Source organism: Pelophylax lessonae, assembly GCF_965119305.1.
Source record: "Pelophylax lessonae genome assembly, chromosome: 3".
NCBI lineage: Eukaryota > Metazoa > Chordata > Amphibia > Anura > Ranidae > Pelophylax > Pelophylax lessonae.
The window spans coordinates 686,001,529-686,021,813 of NC_138770.1; the positions used below are offsets into that span (position 1 = coordinate 686,001,529).

The window sequence follows — 20,285 nt, forward strand, 5'->3', positions numbered from 1 at the left end:
CCACCTGCACCATGTCCACAGCCGCTGACCACCACCTGCACCATGTCCGCAGCCTCTGACCACCACCTGCACCATGTCCGCAGCCTCTGACCACCACCTGCACCATGTCCACGGCCTCTGACCACCACCTGCACCATGTCCACGGCCATTGATCACCCCCCGAACCATGTCTGCAGCCACTGATCCACCCCCGCACCATGTCCACAGTTGCTGACCACCACCTGCATCATATCCACAGCCTCTTACTACCCTCTGCATCATTTCCGTTGCCTCTGACCAGACCACCCCCTGCACCATGTCCACAGCCATTGATCACCCCCTGCACCTGCCCTATTTAAAGCCCTGTTCCATGTGCCCCTTTTATAGTTTGAGCACCTGCCCCTCCAAAGGTCTCTGCATTTCCCTGTCAAGGACTGGCATGAGTCTGTTAGTTAGCAGTTTAGTGAGAATTTTGAAATCTAGGTTAAGCAAAGCAATAGGCTTATACTGTATGAAGACCATTAGGGGGATCTTTGTCTGGTTTGGCTGACACCACTATGTGTGCCTCATAGAAGGAGGAAGGGAGGGAACCAGTCTCAAAGCATTCCGTATATAACTGAAGTAATCTTTGAGAGAAAACTTCCACCAAACCACTGCAAGTCGCTGGACGCCCGTGCGATTCCTGTGACTTGCAATGGCACCTCAAACGCGACGTGATTTTGCCACGATTGTCGCCCGACGAATTGCGGTAATATCACGCAAACAGAATCGCGGGATGTTATTGCACATTTTTTTTGGGCGACAGGCGTCCTGCGATTCTGTTTGTGCGATTTTACCGCGATTCCTCGGGCGACAATATCGTGCCGCATTTGGGGTGTCATTGCAAGTCACAGGAATCGCACTGGCGTCCCACAACTTGCGATAGTTCGGGATCGCGGGGAGAATCGCGGCAATTCTGTTTGTGAATGGAGCCTTAAAGTGGAGTTCCACCCATTTTAATAAGTTTAGATGTATGTAATCCCCTTTAAAAATACTTTTAGCAATGGAAATTATTATTATTTTTGTTTTTTGCAAGGAAATACCTTTTTTTCTTCTTTATTAATCCGCACTTCCGGGTCCGGCCGCCTATAGGCGATAACGTCACTCGGCGATTCGCAAGGGCTGCTGGGATGTATCCCAGCAGCCCTTACGAATCGCCTAGTGACGAAATCTCGCATTATTACCCCGGCACCAGCTGTACTCAGCGATGATTTGCTTGGAGTCCGCGGAATGTAATGCTTTCAGTCCGCGCTCACTGAGAGGAGGCGGGGCAGAGGTGGGGCGGAGGCGGGGCGGAGCGCAGACTCCAAGCAATCCATCGCTAAATACAGCTGGTGCCGGTGTAATAATGCGAGGTTTCGTCACTAGGCGATTAGCAAGGGCTGCTGGGATACATCCCAGCAGCCCTTGCGAATCGTCGAGTGATGTAATCGCCTATAAGCGGCCGGACCTGGAGGTGCTGATGAATAAAGAAGAAAAAAAGGTATTTCCTTAAAAAAAAAAAATTGTTTCCATTGGTAAAAGTATTTTTAAAGAGGATTACATATATCTAAACTTATTAAAATGGGTGGAACTCCGCTTTAATGTCGGTGAAAGAAGACACAGAAATAGTCACATATTGGTGTTGGAATTTATATGAAGATTTCAGTTACACTTGGTTGGAGACACCTGGTGGCGGTTTATGGACATTGCACTTATATTTGTTGTTCAGGAGCGGTGTGCAAGGAGGAGAGCCTGGTAACACCTAGTTACTGTGGTTTATTGACATTCTGTGACCGGCTGGGTTTGGACACAGCCGGTCACGTGGTAAAGAGCCAATTTCATTGGCTCATTACCCTGATCCCTGATCGGGGATGGACTGTGTCAGAGTGACACTTTCCATCCCCAAACGCCGCTCTGCGCTCCCCTAGGGGCGCACACGAGCGGCGTGCACAAGCACAGTGCATGTGGCCGGCTGTGATTGGACACAGCCAGTCACATGGTAAAGAGCCATTCTTTATCGGCTCTTTACACTGATCGGGGATGGGCTGTGTCCTGAGGGACACGCCTCATCCCCGATCGTTGTGCTGCGTGCCCCCGGGGGCGCGGTAGAGCGGCGAGGATGGGCGGACATCATATGACGTCCCCCCAGAGGGAAGAAGCATCCTTGCTGGCGCCGGTAGGGAAGTGGTTAATCACATTACACTATTTGTTGAGTTTGCGCAGGTTGAGGGTTTCACCCTTTATATTTTTACATTTTCAACTCTCCAGCAGTCCGACACGCCCCCCCCCTCCCCCGAACACTGCTCCAATCAACAGTGCTGCCTGGGGAGCGAAGGTTCTGTGGGTTGACCTTCAGCAACAACGCAAATCCCCCATACTCAGTGCCAGGACAAGGTCATCTAGAGCCCGGGGCAAACATACCAAACTGTCCCCCCCCCCCTTCCAGATATATGAGCATTATGTGTCAGCAAAAACTCCCCCAGAAAAACAATGAGCACTAATCTGCATGCTTACCCTCTAAGCATAGATTCCCCCTCCTATCAGTACAAATCATCGCCCCCCCTCCTAAAATCCCTCCTCTCTTGCCCCCCATCCTCAAAGCCCCCCCCAGCTCAAATGCCCCCCCCCCAAAAAAAATTCCCCCCTTCTAGCACAAATCCTCTACCATTAAAATTTCCCCTCGTAGTACACATCTCCCCTCCCCACTTAAAATCCCCCTTGTCAGCACAAATTCCCCCCAAATCCTCCTTCCTAGCACAAATTTTCTTCCCTCCTCCCAACACAAATCCCCCTAAACCACCACCCCCGCCCCAAATTCCCCTCCTAAGACAATACTTACCCCCTGCTGCCCCTCAAATGCCCCCTTTCAACACAAATCCCCTCCCCCTCGATCTCTTTGTGGTGCCCCCTTCTTCACATTATACCTCCTGCCCACCCCTTTTCCTGGCCCTGCCCATACTGCATCTTCAGTGTTACTGGCGGCAATGGGAGTCGGATACTAGAACCGCAATTATTTTTGGGTCACCGCCATTTATCACAATGAAAATGCTTTTCCTATGGATGTTTTAGTATTATTCTATTTATAAACGAACATCCTACACAAATAGAAAAAAAAAAAAAAAAAAAGAACCCCCCCCCCCTATAATCAGAACATTATAATCCCTACCGTGATTGGTGGTGGAGTGGTCACAGTAGGATAGTTGTAGTTGCTGTTCTTATAGGTCCTCAGGAAGGGCTGAGCCTGGAATAGGATAGAAATACATTTTCATAAAGGAGACTGAAAATAGTTACTTTGTTTCATCTTTATTGCTGATATCCCGACCTTCCCCACCTTCCCCACATTTCCGACCTTCCCCACCTCATTCCCGACCTTCCGCACCCTCCCCACATTTCCGACCTTCCCGACCTTCCCCACATTTCCGACCTTCCCCACCTCATTCCCGACCTTCCGCACCCTCCCCACATTTCCGACCTTCCCGACCTTCCCAAACCTTCCCCACCTTCCCCACCCTCCCCACATTTCCGACCTTCCCAAACCTTCCCCACCCTCCCCACATTTCGACCTTCCCAAACCTTCCCCACCTTCCACACCCTCCTCACATTTCCGACCTTCCCAACCTTCCCAAACCTTCCCCACCTTCCCCACCCTCCCCACATTTCCGACCTTCCCAAACCTTCCCCACCCTCCCCACATTTCGACCTTCCCAAACCTTCCCCACCTTCCACACCCTCCCCAAATTTCCGACCTTCCCAAACCTTCCCCACCCTCCCCACATTTCGACCTTCCCAAACCTTCCCCACCTTCCCCACCCTCCCCACATTTCGACCTTCCCAAACCTTCCCCACCCTCCCCACATTTCCGACCTTCCCCACCCTCCCCACATTTCCGACCTTCCCAAACCTTCCCCACCCTCCCCACATTTCCGACCTTCCCAACCTACCCAAACCTTACCCACCTTCCCCACCCTCCCCACATTTCCGACCTTCCCAAACCTTCCCCACCTTCCCGACCCTCCCAACCTTCCCGACTCTCCCCACTTTCCCAACCCTCCTGACCATCCCCACCCGACCGACCTTCCCCACTTTCGCAACTCTCCCGACCTTCCCAACCTTCCTGACCCTCCCGACCTTCCCCACCTTCCTGACCTTCCCGACCTTCCCAACCTTTTGCGACCCTCCCGAGTCTGACCTCCCAACCTTTTACGACCCTTCCGACCTTCCCCACCCTCCCAACCTTCCCCACCTTCCTGACCCTCCCTACCTTCACGACCCTTCCGAGTCCCAACCTTCCCCAAATTTCCGCTGCAACAATATTATAAGGGTCTGGATACTTTATATTGGATATGAAGGGTCCAATGTGGGAGAGGAGTGCTCTGGATTAGCTAAAACGTTACTTTTTGATAGAGTGGTGAATGCAATGCCAGGAGAAGGTCATCTAGAGCCCGGGGCGAACATGCCAAACACCCCCCCCCCCCCAAGATATATGAGCATTATGTTTCAGCAAAAATCCCCCGCCCCTCCTAAAAAAACGTGGACTAATCTGCATGCTTGCTCCTAAGCATAAATTCCCCCTCCTCCAAATACAAATCTGCCCCACTGTTAAATCCCCTCTCCCATTCCCTTAAATCACCCCCAACACAAAAACCCCCATCGCAGATAAAATCACTCTTTCTAGCACAAATCCTCTACCCCTAAAATTTCCCCTCCAAGTACACTTCTTCTCCCCTCCCACCTCAAACCCCCCCTCCCAGTACAAATCTTTGCCCTCTCCTCATCCCCCTAAATCCCCCCCAGCACAAATACCCCCATCCCAGATAAAATCACTCTTTTAAAGACATGGATGAGCGAGTTTGGGTTGGAGGAACTTGACTGGCCTGCACAGAGTCCTGACCTCAACCCGATAGAACACCTTTGGGATGAATTAGAGCGCAGATTGAGAGCCAGGCCTTCTCATCCAACATCAGTGCCTGACCTCACAAATGGGCTTCTGGAAGAATGGTTAAACATTCCCATAGACACTCCTAAACCTTGTGGACGGCCTTCCCAGAAGAGTTGAAGCTGTTATAGCTGCAAAGGGCGGAGCCAACTCAATATTGAACCCTACGGACTAAGACTGGGATGCCATTAAAGTTCATGTGTGTGTAAAGGCCGGCGTCCCAATACTTTGACAATATAGTGTGTGTCAGCTGGTACATAGGAAGTGCGGATCGGACAGCCAGGCACCAGTCATTATCAGATGGGGGCGGATTAAACTCTGTGGAGGCCCCTAGGCAGACTAGACCTTGGGGCCCCCCTCGCAGGTTTCTGGAGGTTTATCGTGTATGTGCTCTAGTGTTATAACATTGTGTAGGGTGATTGGTCTTGTCTCCGCCCCCCCCCCTGTAGTTCTCTGTAGTGGGTGGAGCCTGCTGGGCCCCTCCCACAGCTCTGTGCTCTCTTTTTGCACGCGGTGACTGCTCTTGTCTCCGCCTCTCCAGTAGTTTTCTGTAGTGGTTGGAGCCTTCTGGGCCTCTCCCACAGCTCTGTGTTCGTTTCTTGCGCACAGTGACTGCTATTGTCTACGCCCTCTCCTGTGTCTTTCTGTAGTGGGTGGAGCCTGCTGGGCCCCTCCAACAGCTCTGAGCTCTCTTGCACACGGTGACTGCTCTTGTCTCCGCCCCCTCCTGTAGTTTTCTGTAGTGGGTGGAGCCTGCTGGGCCCCTCCCACAGGTCTGAGCTCTCTTGCACACGGTGACTGCTCTTGTCTCCGCCCCCTCCTGTAGTTTTCTGTAGTGGGTGGAGCCTGCTGGGCCCCTCCCACAGGTCTGAGCTCTCTTGCACGCGGTGACTGCTCTTGTCTCCGCCCCCTCCTGTAGTTTTCTGTAGTGGGTGGAGCCTGCCAGGCCTCTCCCACAGCTCTGCACTCTCTTCTTGCGCATGATGACTGCTCTTGTCTCTGCCACCTCCTGTAGTTTTCTGTAGTGGGTGGAGCCTGCTGGGCCCCTCCCACAGGTCTGAGCTCTCTTGCACACGGTGACTGCTCTTGTCTCCGCCCCCTCCTGTAGTTTTCTGTACTGGGTGGAGCCTGTCAGGCCCCTCCCACAGCTCTACGCTCTCTTCTTGCGAACAGTGAATGGTCTTGTCTGCGCCCCCTCCTGTCATTTTCTGTAGTGGGTGGAGCCTGCTGGCCCCTCCCACAGCTCTGCTCCCTGCACAAGCTATATACAGCACAGTGGCGATGTCACTGCTACATTTACAAGGTAATATCTGGGTTTGCAATGTGTCATGGTGCACACAGAGTGGATTTATGTCCTTTGCAGATATGGAGGAATAGATTTACATGCCCGGAGTTCAGCGATTGGTTTTCTTACCTGAGTTGGACACTTCAGTGACAGGCTGGCTGCCAAGTCCAGAGTGTCCGTTTTCTGTCCGACGGGTTCAAGCTGAACAAAAAGAAACACCACAAATATGGAGAATGAGGAGATAATAATAAACCAACTCTACCATGGAATTCTAATATATTGTTACATGTTATAAACTCTTCCTGTGCTGATAATGGAGAATATGCAGTGAGGGGAAAAAGTATGTGACCCCCTGCTGATTTTGTAGGTTTTCCCGCTAACAAAGATATGATCAGTCTATAATTTTATTGGTCGGTTTATTTTACCAGTGAAAGACAGAATAACAACAAAAATATCCAGAAAAACGCATTTCAAAAAAGTTATAAATTGATTTGCATTTTAATGAGTGAAATAAGTATTTGATCCCCGACCAATCAGCAGATTTCTGGCTCCCAGGTGTCTTCTATACAGGTAATGAGCTGAGATTAGGAGGACTTTATTTACCACCGGAGGATTTTCCAGTCTTACGTCTGGGCCACTTTTTGCAACTTGGCACTGCGCGACTTTAACTGATAATTGCGCGGTCATGCAACGTCGTACCCAAACAAAATTTACGTCATTTCTTTCCCACAAACAGAGCTTTCTTTTGGTGGTATTTGATCACCTCTGCGCTTTTCATTTTTTGCGATATTAATAAAAAAAGAGCGAAAATTTTGCGAAAAAATTGACATTTTCTACTTTGACATAAAAAAAATCCAATATATTCGATTTTTGTCATATATTTAGGCCAAAATGTATTTAGCTACATGTCTCTGACAAAAAAATCCTCAATGAGGGTATTTTTAACTGCTTTAAGACCGGAAGATTTTACCCCATTCCTGACCAGGCCATATTTTGCGATTCGGCACAGTGTTAATTTAACGGACAATTGCGCAGTCATGCGACGCTGTACCCAAATGAAATTGATGTCCTTTTTTTCACACAAACAGAGTTTTCTTTTGGTGGTATTTGATCACCTCTGAGATTTTTAATTTTTGAAAAAAAGAGAGACAATTTTGAAAAAACAATATTTTTTACATTCCAATATATAACATTACCAAAAAATTTTTTTAAAATCAAATTTTTTTAGCATTTTAGGCCAATTTGTTTTCTGCTACATATTTTTGGTAAAAAGAAAATCGCAATAAGCGTATTTTAAATGGTTTGCGCAAAAGTTATCGCAGCTACTAACTACGGGAAAGATTTATGTCATTTTTATTGTTTTTTTTTTTTTTAACTAATAATGGCGGCGATCTGCGATTTTTTTTGCGGGACTGCGACATTGCGGCGGACAGATCGGACCCCTGACTGATATTTTTGACACTTTTGGGGGTACCAGTGACATTACTGCAGTAATCAGTGCTATAAATATGCACTGTCACTGTACTAATGACACTGGCAGGGAAGGGGTTAACTTTATTGGTAAACAGTGGGTTAAATGTATCCCTAGGGGCGTGCTTCTAAATGTGGGGGGCGTGGCTTGTGATGTAACCACAGAGACATACGATCCTAGATAGCAGGATTGTATGATCTCTGCAGTTACACCAGGGAGAATGACAGACGGCTTTGTTTACATCAGCCGCCTGCCTTTCTCCCTCTCCAGTGGGAGATCGCGAGTGACCGGCGGACATCAGAGCCACCAGTCACTCGGGGATGTCAGGGAACGAGCGGGGGGCGGGAGCGCGCCTCCGGCGGCACGCGCTCGCCCCCTAGAGGCTCGTGGGCGAGCGACGTACCCCTAACGTCACTTTGCCAAGGAGGGGCTGACCGCCGCAGTAAATATACTGACGGCGGTCGGCAAGTGGTTAATGAGTGAAATAAGTATTTGATCCCCGACCAATCAGCAGATTTCTGGCTCCCAGGTGTCTTCTATACAGGTAATGAGCTGAGATTAGGAGGATTCTCTTATAGGGAGTGCTCCTAATCTCAGCTTGTTACTTGTATAGAAGACACCTTTCCACAGAATCAACCAATCAGATTCCAATCTCTCCACCATGGCCAAGACCAAAGAGCCGTCCAAGGATGTCAGGGAGAAGATTGGAGACCTACACAAGGCTGGAATGGCTACAAGACCATCGCCAAGCAGCTTGGTGAGAGGTGACAACAGTCATATATGGACGGATCATTTCTTTGTTATTGGGCAAACCTACAAAATCAGCAGGGGGTCAAATACTTTTTCACCTCACTGTACGTCTTCATGTAATGTGGGTGGGGCCAGTCCCGGGACACATTGAATTTACTAAAATAAATAGATAAACTGCAAAAAAGTTTTTTTTTTAACCACTTGCCGACCGCCGCAAGTACATTTACTGCAGCAGTCAGCCCCTCCTGGGCAAAGTGACGTAGTACTACGTTGCTCGCCCAGGAGCTTGTAGGGGCGAGCCCGCGCTGCCGGAGGTGCGCTCCTGCCCCCGCTCCTTCACAGAGGTCCCAGCGCGAGTGACCGGAGGCTCCGATGTCCGCCGGTCACTCGCGATCTCCCGCTGGAGAGGGAGAAAGGCAGGCGACTGATGTAAACAAAGCCGTCTGTCATTCTCCTTGGTGTAACTGCAGAGATCATACGATCCTGCTATATAGGATCGTATGTCTCTGTGGTTACATCACAAGCCACGCCCCCCCACAGTTAGAAACACGCCCCTAGGGACACAACCCCTTGATCTCTAATAAAGTTAACCCCTTCCCTGCCAGTGTCATTTTTACAATAACAGTGCATATGTATAGCACTGATTACTGTAGTAATGTCACTGGTACCCCCAAAAATGTCAAAAATGTCAGTCAGGGGTCCGATCTGTCCACCGCAATGTCGCAGTCCCACAAAAAAAATCGCAGATCGCCGCCATTACTAGTTAAAAAAAAAAACAATAAAAATGACATAAATTTCCCTTAGTTAGTAGCTGCGATAACTTTTGCGCAAACCAATCAAAATACGCTTATTGCAATTTTTTTTACCAAAAATATGTAGCAGAAAACAAATTGGCCTAAAATGTTAAAAAATTTTAATTTTTACTTTTTTTTGGGGGGGAATTTCATATAAAAAAATGTGAAAAATATTGTTATTTTTTCAAAATTGTTGCTCTTTTTTTGTTTATAGCGCAAAAAGTAAAAATCGCACAGGTGATCAAATACCACCAAAAGAAAGCTCTATTTGTGGAGAATAAAAAGACGTTTACTTAATTTGGGTACAGCATCGCACGACTGCGCAATTGTCCGTTAAAGTAACGCAGTCCTGAATCGCAAAATATGGCCTGGTCAGGAATGGGGTAAAATCTTCCGCTCTTAAAGCGGTTAAAAATACGCTGATTGAGAATTTTTTTGTCAAAGACATGGAGATAAATACATTGTAGCCTAAATATATGACAAAAATTGAATATATTGGATATTTTTTAACTGTCAAATTAGAAAAATATTGTTATTTTTGCAAAATTTCGCTTTTTTTTTATTAATATCGCAAAAAATGAAAAGTGCAGAGGTGATCAAATACCACCAAAAGAAAGCTCTGTTTGTGGGAAAAAAAGGACGTAAATTTCGTTTGGGTACAGCGTTGCACGACCGCCCAATTGTCAGTTAAAGTCGCACAGTGCCGAATCGCACAAAATGGCCCGGACGTAAAGCAGGAAAATCCTCCGGTCCTAAAGTGGTTAAGAATGGTGCAGGTAGGGGGGATACAGCTAAGCTACAACATAAGCACACGCGTGAATGTGCTATGGGGGGTGTAGGATTATGCTAAAAATGTCCACAGGTCCAAAGATATTCCTGGCAGGTGCTCAATAATACTGAAGTAATCTCTGCAATATATAAAGCAAACAGCAGAGGGCGCCAACTTAGTGCAGTATATAGGAAAAGATTTTTTTTATAAAGTCTTTTGCTATATACTGCACATAGTTAGCGCCCTCTGCTGTTTCCTTTACCAGACTGGGCGTTACAGAACTCTTGGACTGGCTGAAGGTAACCAGGTGAGATGATTAGTGGAAGTCTGCACCACATGAACCATATAATGTGGTCACATGACACCAGATGACCAGGTTATCCCTTTGACCTATTCTTTATATACAGGTTTGGGCTGGCTGATGGTGACCAGGGGAGGTGGTTGGTGTGAGTCCGCACCATCTCACCTATTTCCAGCCATCCAGCCCACAGCTTGTATTTACAGAATATGTTAATGGGATGACCCGGTCACCTGGGGTCATGTGACTGCATTCTAGGTTTCATGCCATGATCTGTCATATGCAGATACATTGTGGCTACATTACATAGTTACATAGTTAGTGAGGTTGAAAAAAGACATCAGTCCATCCAGTTCAACCTATGATGTGTGTGTGTGTTTGCTGTTAACCCTACATTGTATACCCCTGTATGTTGTACATTGTATACCCCTGTATGCTGTACATTGTATACCCCTGTATGTTGTACATTGTATACCCCTGTATGTTGCACATTGTATACCCCCTGTATGTTGCACATTGTATACCCCCTGTATGTTGTACATTGTGTACCCCCTGTATGTTGTACATTGTATACCCCTGTATGTTGTACATTGTATATCCCTGTATGTTGTATATTGTATACCCCTGTATGTTGTACATTGTATACCCCTGTATGTTGTACATTGTATACCCCTGTATGTTGTACATTGTATACCCCTGTATGTTGTACATTGTATATCCCTGTATGTTGTACATTGTATATCCCTGTATGTTGTACATTGTATACCCCCTGTATGTTGTACATTGTATACCCCTGTATGTTGTACATTGTATACCCCTGTATGCTGTACATTGTATACCCCTGTATGTTGTACATTGTATACCCCCTGTATGTTGTACATTGTATACCCCCTGTATGTTGTACATTGTATACCCCCTGTATGTTGTACATTGTATACCCCCTGTATGTTGTGCATTGTATACCCCTGTATGTTGTACATTGTATACCCCCTGTATGTTGCACATTGTATACCCCCTGTATGTTGTACATTGTGTACCCCCTGTATGTTGTACATTGTATACCCCTGTATGTTGTACATTGTATATCCCTGTATGTTGTATATTGTATACCCCTGTATGTTGTACATTGTATACCCCTGTATGTTGTACATTGTATACCCCTGTATGTTGTACATTGTATACCCCTGTATGTTGTACATTGTATATCCCTGTATGTTGTACATTGTATATCCCTGTATGTTGTACATTGTATACCCCCTGTATGTTGTACATTGTATACCCCTGTATGTTGTACATTGTATACCCCTGTATGCTGTACATTGTATACCCCTGTATGTTGTACATTGTATACCCCCTGTATGTTGTACATTGTATACCCCCTGTATGTTGTACATTGTATACCCCCTGTATGTTGTACATTGTATACCCCCTGTATGTTGTGCATTGTATACCCCTGTATGTTGTACATTGTATACCCCCTGTATGTTGTACATTGTATACCCCTGTATGCTGTACATTGTATACCCCTGTATGTTGTACATTGTATACCCCTGTATGTTGTACATTGTATACCCCTGTATGTTGTACATTGTATACCCCCTGTATGTTGTACATTGTATACCCCTGTATGTTGTACATTGTATACCCCTGTATGTTGTACATTGTATACCCCTGTATGTTGTACATTGTATACCCCCTGTATGTTGTACATTGTATACCCCTGTATGTTGTACATTGTATACCCCTGTATGTTGTACAATGTATACTCCTGTATGTTGTACATTGTATACCCCTGTATGTTGTGGTCTTTAAGAAGCCCATCTAATAGTTTTTTGAAATTATCAATGCTACCTGCTGATACGACTGTTTGTGGACATTGTATGCTTACATTGTCTCGTCACTTGGGAGAGGCATATAAGGCCATACATAACTTGGGGACAGCATGTGGCTCACAAGCTACTGGTTTAGTGTGGGCTAAAGAATATTTAACATTTGTGCATTTGCCCCTCCCTGTCATTGGCTCCCAAAGGCCATCATTTATACATTACCATGTTGTTCCAGAGCATCCTGGCCAGCTGGGAGTGAGACCTCTGACTGAGGTGGAAGCAGTCTGGAGCGAGGTACGAGACATCTGGTGTCCCATTCTAGATAGAGAAAAAAAAAAAACCACACTGAGCATCAACTGCACTGCTATATATTACCCCACCAAGCAGATTCTTGTTTGAAACAATTACCAGATATGGGATATTGGTATGGCGGAAAAATGGCTGCAGAACCACCGTGAAGTTATCTCTGGTGTCGTATCTTCCAGAATCGATCAGTTGCTGCAGACTGGACTGTTATAAGAGAAGAAGAAACATAAGAACTCATTATTTCTAGTCCATGTGTGCCAATTCTGAGCATAGGAAGGGTTGTGGATTGGAAAAATTCAACAATTGTATACCAGTTCTTGTATTTTACACCCTATGGCTAAAAGCATGTGGACACCTGACCATCTGTATGGAGTTGTCCCCTTTTGTGGCTTGAACTTCCTCCACTCTTCTAGGAAGGCTTTCAACAAGATTTTGGAGGGTGTCTGTGGGAATTTGTTCCCATTTGTGAGGTCGGGTACTGATGTTGGATGAGAATACCTGACTTGCATGTCAGGTCCCACATTGGACAAAAACTGGCTTGCATTTGATGTTCCAGTTCTTCCCAAAGCTGTCCAGTAGGGTTGAGGTCAGGGCTCTGTGTGGACAGTGCTGTATTTTGGCCTAGGCCAACAAGGCCCAGGCCTAGGGTGGCACTTTGCAGGGGGGCAGCAAAAAAGCCACCCCCTCCACCTGAAACTCTATTGGCCACTGGTTGCTAGAACCGCTTCTCTCACCCCCCTCTCTCTCTCTCACTCACCCCCTTCTCTCTCTCTCTCAGCCCTCCTCTCTCTCTCTCCCTCTCTCTCACCTCCCTCTCTCTCTTTCAACCCCTCTCTCTTTCTCTATCACCCCCCTCTCTCTCTCTCTCATCCCCCTCTCTCTCTCTCTCATCCCCCCCTCTTTCTCTCATCCCCCCTCTCTCTCTCACCCCCCTTTCTCGCGCTCTCTCTCTCATCCCCACTCTCTCATCCCTCTCTTTCTCTCTCATTCCCCCTCTCTCTCATCCACCCTACTCTATCATCCCACCTCTCTCTCACCCCCCTCTCTCTCTCATCTCCCCTCTCTCTCTCTCATCTCCCCTCCCTCTCTCTCTCTCATCTCCCCCCTCTCTCTCTCATCTCCCCTCTCTCTCTCTCATCTCCCCTCTCTCTCTCATCTCCCCTCTCTCTCTCTCATCTCCCCTCTCCCCACTCACTCATCTCCCCACTCTCTCATCTCCCCACTCTCTCTCACCCCCCTCTCTCTCTCATCCCCCCTCTCTCTCTGTCATCCCCCCTCTCTCTCATCCCCCCTCTCTCTCTCATCCCCCCTCTCTCTCTCTCTCTCATCCCCCCTCTCTCTCTCTCTCATCCCCCCTCTCTCTCTCTCATCCCCCCTCTCTCTCTCTCATCCCCCCTCTCTCTCACCCCCCTCTCTCTCTCTCATCCCCCCTCTCTCTCTCTCATCCCCCTCTCTCTCTCATCCCCCCTCTCTCTCTCTCTTTGATTCCCCCCTCTCTCTCTCATCCCCCCTCTCTCTCTCTCTCTCTCCCTCACCTGCCCCCTCTCTCTTTCTCTCCTTCCCTCACCCACCCCCCTCTCTCTCTCTCCCTAACCCTCCCACCCCCCCTCTCATGAGATCTCAGGGGTTCATGCTGGGACTTGTAGTCCTTCAATTTTGGAGGGAGTCACATCTGTTAAAAAAGGAGTGGGGCAAATTTACATAGGGGGGCGCCCAATTTTAATCTTGCCTAGAGCAGCACAAAACCAAGATACACCACTGTGTGTGGAACACTGGAGTTCCTCCACACTAAACTGGTCAGACTATGTCTTTATGGAGCTGGCTCCACTCTTCTGGGAAGGCTTCCCACAAACTGTTGGAGTGTATCTGTTGGGATTCGTGCCCATTCAGCCAAAAGAGCATTGGGGAGGTCCGGTATCAGTACAGTAGGGTTGAGGTCAAGACTCTTGAATTCCTCCACTCTTCTAGGAAGGCTTTCCACAAGATGTGTGAGGGTGTCTGTGGGAATTTGTACACATTTGTAAGGTTGGGTACTCATGCTGGATGAGAAGACCTGGCTTGTATGTCAGGCCCAAAGTTGGGTACCAAAAAAAAAAAACTTGGCTTGTGTGTCAGGCCTCACATTGGGCACAAAAAAAAAAGACCTGGCTTGTGTGTCAGGCCCCACATTGGTCACCAAAGATAAAAGACCTGGCTTGTGTGTTAGGCGTCACATCGGGCACCAAAAAAAAAGACCTGGCTTGTGTGTCAGGCCCCACATTGGGCACCAAAAAAAAGACCTCGCTTGTGTGCCAAGTCCCACGTTGGCCACCAAAATAAGACCTGGCTTTTGTGTCAGGCCTCACATTGGGCACCAAAAAAAAAAAGACCTGGCTTTTGTGTCAGGCCCCATGTTTGGCACCAAAAAAAAAGACCTGGCTTGTGTGTTAGGCGTCACATCGGGCACCAAAAAAAAAAAGATTTGTCTTGTGTGTAAGGCCCCACGTTGGGCACCAAAAAAAAAGACCTCGCTTGTGTGCCAGGTCCCACATTGGCCACCAAAAAAAAGACCTGGTTTGCAGTCAGACATTCCAGTTCCTCTCATATGTGTTCAGTAGGGTTGAGTTCAGGGCTTTTGATTTCCTCCACTCTTCTAGAAAAGCTTTACACAAGATTTCGGAGGGTGGGGTGTCTGTGGGAATTTGTGCACATTTGTGAGGTTGAGAACTCATGCCGGATGAGAAGACCTGGCTTGTGTGTAAGGTCCCACGTTGGGCACCAAAAAAAAAACCTCGCTTGTGTGCCAGGTCCCACGTTGGCCACCAAAATAAGACCTGGCTTGCGTGTCAGGCCCCCCTTGGGCACCAAATAGAAGACCTGGTTTGCAGTCAGACATTCCAGTTCCTCTCATATGTGTTCAGTAGTGTTGAGTTCAGAGCTTTTGAATTCCTGCACTCTTCTGGAAAGGCTTTCCACCATATTTTGCACTATGTCTGTGGGTATTTCTATGTATTTGTGAGGTCTGGTTCTGATGTTGGATGAGAAGATCTGGCTTACGAAGGTGTTCCGTAGGGTTGAGGTCAGGATTCTGTGCAGGACACTTGAGTCCATGTTTTAGCCATATAGTAGATGTGATGGTCAGGCGCCCACATACGTTTAGTCATATAGTGAAGCTTGCCGTGCCATGGGTGGGGGTTTCCATCACTGGATCTACAGAGATATCCGGCCCCCAATTGCATGTTTGCTTGCTCCTTGTAATTAGCAGTACAAGGCTTCATTTATAAAGTCAAATATTGGTTTTACTCTGAAATATTGTATCCTGAGTGTCAGTAGATGGCATAGACAAAGGGACAATGTTTCTGCTGGAGATGATGGATGAAAGCGGGATGGGTCCAGTGATTGGATGGAAGAGGATAGACAAGGGAAGGCGGGACTGTGTGAGCCAATAGTTGTAGTGCACGGGCCTTCCCCAAAGTAAATGTGACATACAAAAAACTAAAAATCATTTTAATTTTAATAACAATTATTATTATATAATATATGATATATATAATATGTAAAAAGGATGAGAAATGCCACCAATAAGCTGGTAGCAGTTCATTTTGCTGTCCTGTATAATATCAGGGTAAAGGATATAAGGCATTACTGCACCTGATAAACAAGGTTGGCGTCCTTTACCATCTGCGTCTCATAGGAATCCTCTGGGTAGCTCAGAACACACGGGCACAGCAACCTGTACAGGTGAAATGATACAATAGTGACCCAATAACATATATACACAGATAGATTGAATGCCTACACATCCAACAATACAGATCTATTGGCCCCCTCAGACCATTTCCTTCCTGGCTCTCTGTGCTCTCTTGGCTTTCCCACCCTTTTAATTGAAGCCTCCATGCTCCTTGGCCTCTCAGTAGGGGATCTCCTGGCATCCGAGTGCCTCCATGCTCCCTGGCCCCTCAGTAGGGGATCTCCTGTCACCAGGACATCTCTGGGCTCCCCGGCCTCAGTAGGGGATCTTGGGGCACCACCATGCTCCCTGGCCTCTCAGTAGGGGATCTACTGGCACCCGGGTACCTCCATGCTCCCTGGCCTCTCAGTGGGGAATCTCCTGGCACCCGGGCATCTCCATGCTCCCTGGCCTCTCAGTAGGGGATCTCCTGGCACCTGGGCACCTCCATGCTCCCTGGCCTCTCAGTAGGGGATTTCCTTGCAGGGGGGCATCTCCATGCTCCCTGGCCTCTCAGTGGGGGATCTCCTGGCACCTGGGCACCTCCATGCTCCCTGGCCTCTCAGTGGGGGATCTCCTGGCACCCGGGCACCTCCATGCTCCCTGGCCTCTCAGTAGGGGATCTCCTGGCACCGGGGCACCACCATGCTCCCTGGCCTCTCAGTAGGGGATCTCCTGGCATGGGGGCTCCTCCATGCTCCCTGGCCTCTCAGTAGGGGATCTCCTGGCAGGGGGGCACATCCGTGCTCCCTGGCCTCTCAGTAGGGGATCTACTGGCACCCGGGTACCTCCATGCTCCCTGGCCTCTCAGTGGGGAATCTCCTGGCACCCGGGCATCTCCAAGCTCCCTGGCCTCTCAGTAGGGGATCTCCTGGCACCCGGGCACCTCCATGCTCCCTAGCCTCTCAGTAGGGGATTTCTTTGCAGGGGGGCATCTCCATGCTCCCTGGCCTCTCAGTGGGGGATCTCCTGGCACCCGGGCACCTCCATTCTCCCTGGCCTCTCAGTAGGGGATCTCCTGGCACCTGGGCACCTCCATGCTCCCTGGCCTCTCAGTGGGTGATCTCCTAGCACCCGGGCACCTCCATGCTCCCTGGCCTCTCAGTGGGTGATCTCCTAGCACCCGGGCACCTCCATGCTCCCTGGCCTCTCAGTGGATGATCTCCTAGCACCCGGGCACCTCCATGCTCCCTGGCCTCTCAGTAGGGAATTTCCTTGCAGGGGGGCATCTCAATGCTCCCTGGCCTCTCAGTGGGGGATCTCCTGGCACCCGGGCACCTCCATGCTCACTGGCCTCTCAGTAGGGGATTTCCTGGCACCTGGGCACCTCCATGCTCCCTGGCCTCTCAGTGGGTGATCTCCTAGCACCCGGGCACCTCCATGCTCCCTGGCCTCTCAGTGGGTGATCTCCTAGCACCCGGGCACCTCCATGCTCCCTGGCCTCTCAGTGGGGGATCTCCTGGCACCACAGACTCTCTCTTACTTGTCTGAGACCTCCAGACTCCCTCAGTCCCTTGGACTTTTTGCTCCAATTTTGGGTGCCTAGCTATTTTACTAAGAAACCGGTCAGGTGACTGGCACAAAAACATGTCAAAATGGTTTTCTATCATCATGGTTCAAGATTTATTTTATGTAACTTGTCACATGTTATTGTGCTTTTGTAGTCTCAGGGTTTTCAGATACTTTATCCTGACCCTAATTACATTGGGGGGGGGGGGGGGGGGGGCTCCTCAGCTTTGTTCAAGTTCTCATTTGTTGCAACTTTCTCTCTTTGATCCTCATGGGCAAAAGGAACGACATGGGAGCAAAATCTAGATGAGTATGTGCAGCTGGTGGGGCCAGCATTAAAGAGAACCTGTTGTTATGTCCTTCATGAGACAATACATTTCTAACAATAATCAGTGTGACGAGGGTAAAAATAAATAAACGGCAGTGTGTTATAATTATTCTTTTTAAGATGCTGCACTAACCCAAAAGTAAACCATAAATATAGATACATGTGTAACTGATAATTAGGGTTGCACTGACACCGTTTTCTTATTGGCGAGTACAAGTACCAATACTTTCGGTCAAGTACTCGCCGATACCGAGTACTGATACTTTGCGGTGCAATTTGGGTCAATATACGAAATTTGCACTGCAAAGAGTAGAATGCGATTTGAACAGGAATGCGGTGCAATTCCCCTCACTTCTCTTCTGTGTGTGTAAAGAAAGGAATTAAAGCACCATCTAGCGGGCAGTTTAAAAAATGTTAAAATTCACAGTTCATATCTGGCCAGTGGCCACATGCAAAATAATCTACATAGGTGTCCTGGTCCGCTGATGATAGGAAATCAGGGCCACTGGAGGTGCTCACAGGGCCGGAGGAGAAGTTTCCCGAGACCCCATGGCAGGGGCGTAACTAAAGGGGTTGCAGGGGTTGCAATTGCAACCGGGCCCCATGCTCCAGGGGGCCTGTGGGGCTCCTCTGTACACCTGGATAGGAGGGGGGGGGCGCGGGGGCAGCATGTAGAGAAATCACTGTCCTCCTTTTTCCTCCTGTAGCTGCAGGAGGAAAATGGAGGAGATTGGTTCCTCTGTATGCTGCCCCCGCCACTCCTCCTATCCAGTTCACTTGTGTTCTGCTATCTCTGGGCCCCTGTGTGCTCCCCTGGTCCCCCCCCCCTTTTACTGTGCTCCCTCCCCTCTCCTGCCGGCTGCTGCAGGAGATGTGTCACAATAGAGAACCAGGAAGGGGTTGGTAAATATGTAATTTACCAGCTCCTTCCTTTTCTGAATGGACAGAGTCATAGTCAGTCACATTGTAAAAAAATAAAATAAAATGATAAAAAATAATACAATTAAAATACCAATAAATAAAAAACTACTGACACCAGTGGGTGACACCAGGATCGCAAGGGTCACACTTGCGCCTGGGCCCTGGCACTACACCCCCGTGGGGAGGCCCCAAGATGGCAGGAAGGGGGCCCACTGCAGAAGTAATAAAGGGCCCCGCAACGAGAGTAAAGGGCCCCAGGATCAGTGGGAAGAGCCTCAGGCTTGAAGGGAAGGGCCCCCGGCCAGGGGTCTGGGGGCCCCTTCATGGTTTCTTGCACCAGGGCCCTGAAGGTTCTAGTTATGCCTCTGACCCATGGGTATAGGGCGGAAGTGATGTCAGCTTGGGGGGGGGGGGGATCACCTCTACATCCCCTCCAGTGCCTGTGTACTGTGAGTTCTAACATATTTTTTGATGGCGCTTTAATCCCTTTTTATACACACACAGGAGCGTTGGGGAAAATCACTTGCGATTCGGACAGGAATCGCACCCCTTTCCTGTTCAAATTGCATGCCATTATTTGCAGTGCGATTATCACCCATTCATCTTGTATTGACGCAAATCACACTAGAAAGTATCCCTTTTGGTATTGAGAGCATTTTGGTGAGTACCGATACTCGCGCAGATGCTTGGTATAGGTGCATCCCTACTGATAATCACCACAAATAACATAAAAGGTGAAAAAATTCCATAGTCAAATGACATAAAAAGTGAAAAGTTCATATATCGCATAAAATTGAATGAATGTAAAGTTTGTGCAGACAAAAGAAAGTCCAACACCAATGCGGGATAATAGTAGTATAGATAATCATCTGTGGATCCAACTCTGCATTCCAAGAAAAGGAAAAGCCCCACGTCTCCTCCAAACACCCCCATGTGACTATACTTACCAAAACCCAATGTGACTCTCTGTGTAGAGGAAGTCAGAACGCACTTGTGTCAGTAAACCGTCACTATGTTACCCACAATCCTCCGGTCAGTCTTCACAGACAGGCGTTCCTCCGTTCCAAAGTCCCCAAAAGCAAAAAGAAGCGGAGCGCCGAGCTCATATCGGAACTTTACTTTCTTTTGTCTGCAGGAACTTTACTTTCTTTATTTTATGGGATATATGAACTTTTCACTTTTTATGTCATTTGATTATGGAATTTTTTCACCGTTTGTTATTTGTGATGATTATCAGTGTATATTTATGGCTTACCTTTGGGTTAGCGCGCCTCTCACAAAGAATATTTATGATATGTATGTTATCCTATACATTTCTTGCTGCAGCTTTATACGGGGATATTTTTCACTATACTCTACCATTTATTTTATTTTTTCACCATT

General features: G+C 48.1%; 1 protein-coding gene across 1 annotated transcript in view; it reads right to left on the reverse strand.

Moving 5' to 3' along the window:
- PLB1 (phospholipase B1) overlaps positions 1-20,285 on the reverse strand; it is a gene marked incomplete at its 5' end in the record, with an annotated part of 217,657 nt that overhangs the window by 39,036 nt on the left and 158,336 nt on the right. The window contains 5 exons of the mRNA XM_082251005.1: positions 3,167-3,241; positions 6,351-6,422; positions 12,352-12,447; positions 12,538-12,639; positions 16,066-16,147. Of these exons, the coding sequence (XP_082107131.1) occupies positions 3,167-3,241; positions 6,351-6,422; positions 12,352-12,447; positions 12,538-12,639; positions 16,066-16,147 (427 nt within the window). The remainder of the gene's footprint in view (positions 1-3,166; positions 3,242-6,350; positions 6,423-12,351; positions 12,448-12,537; positions 12,640-16,065; positions 16,148-20,285) is intronic.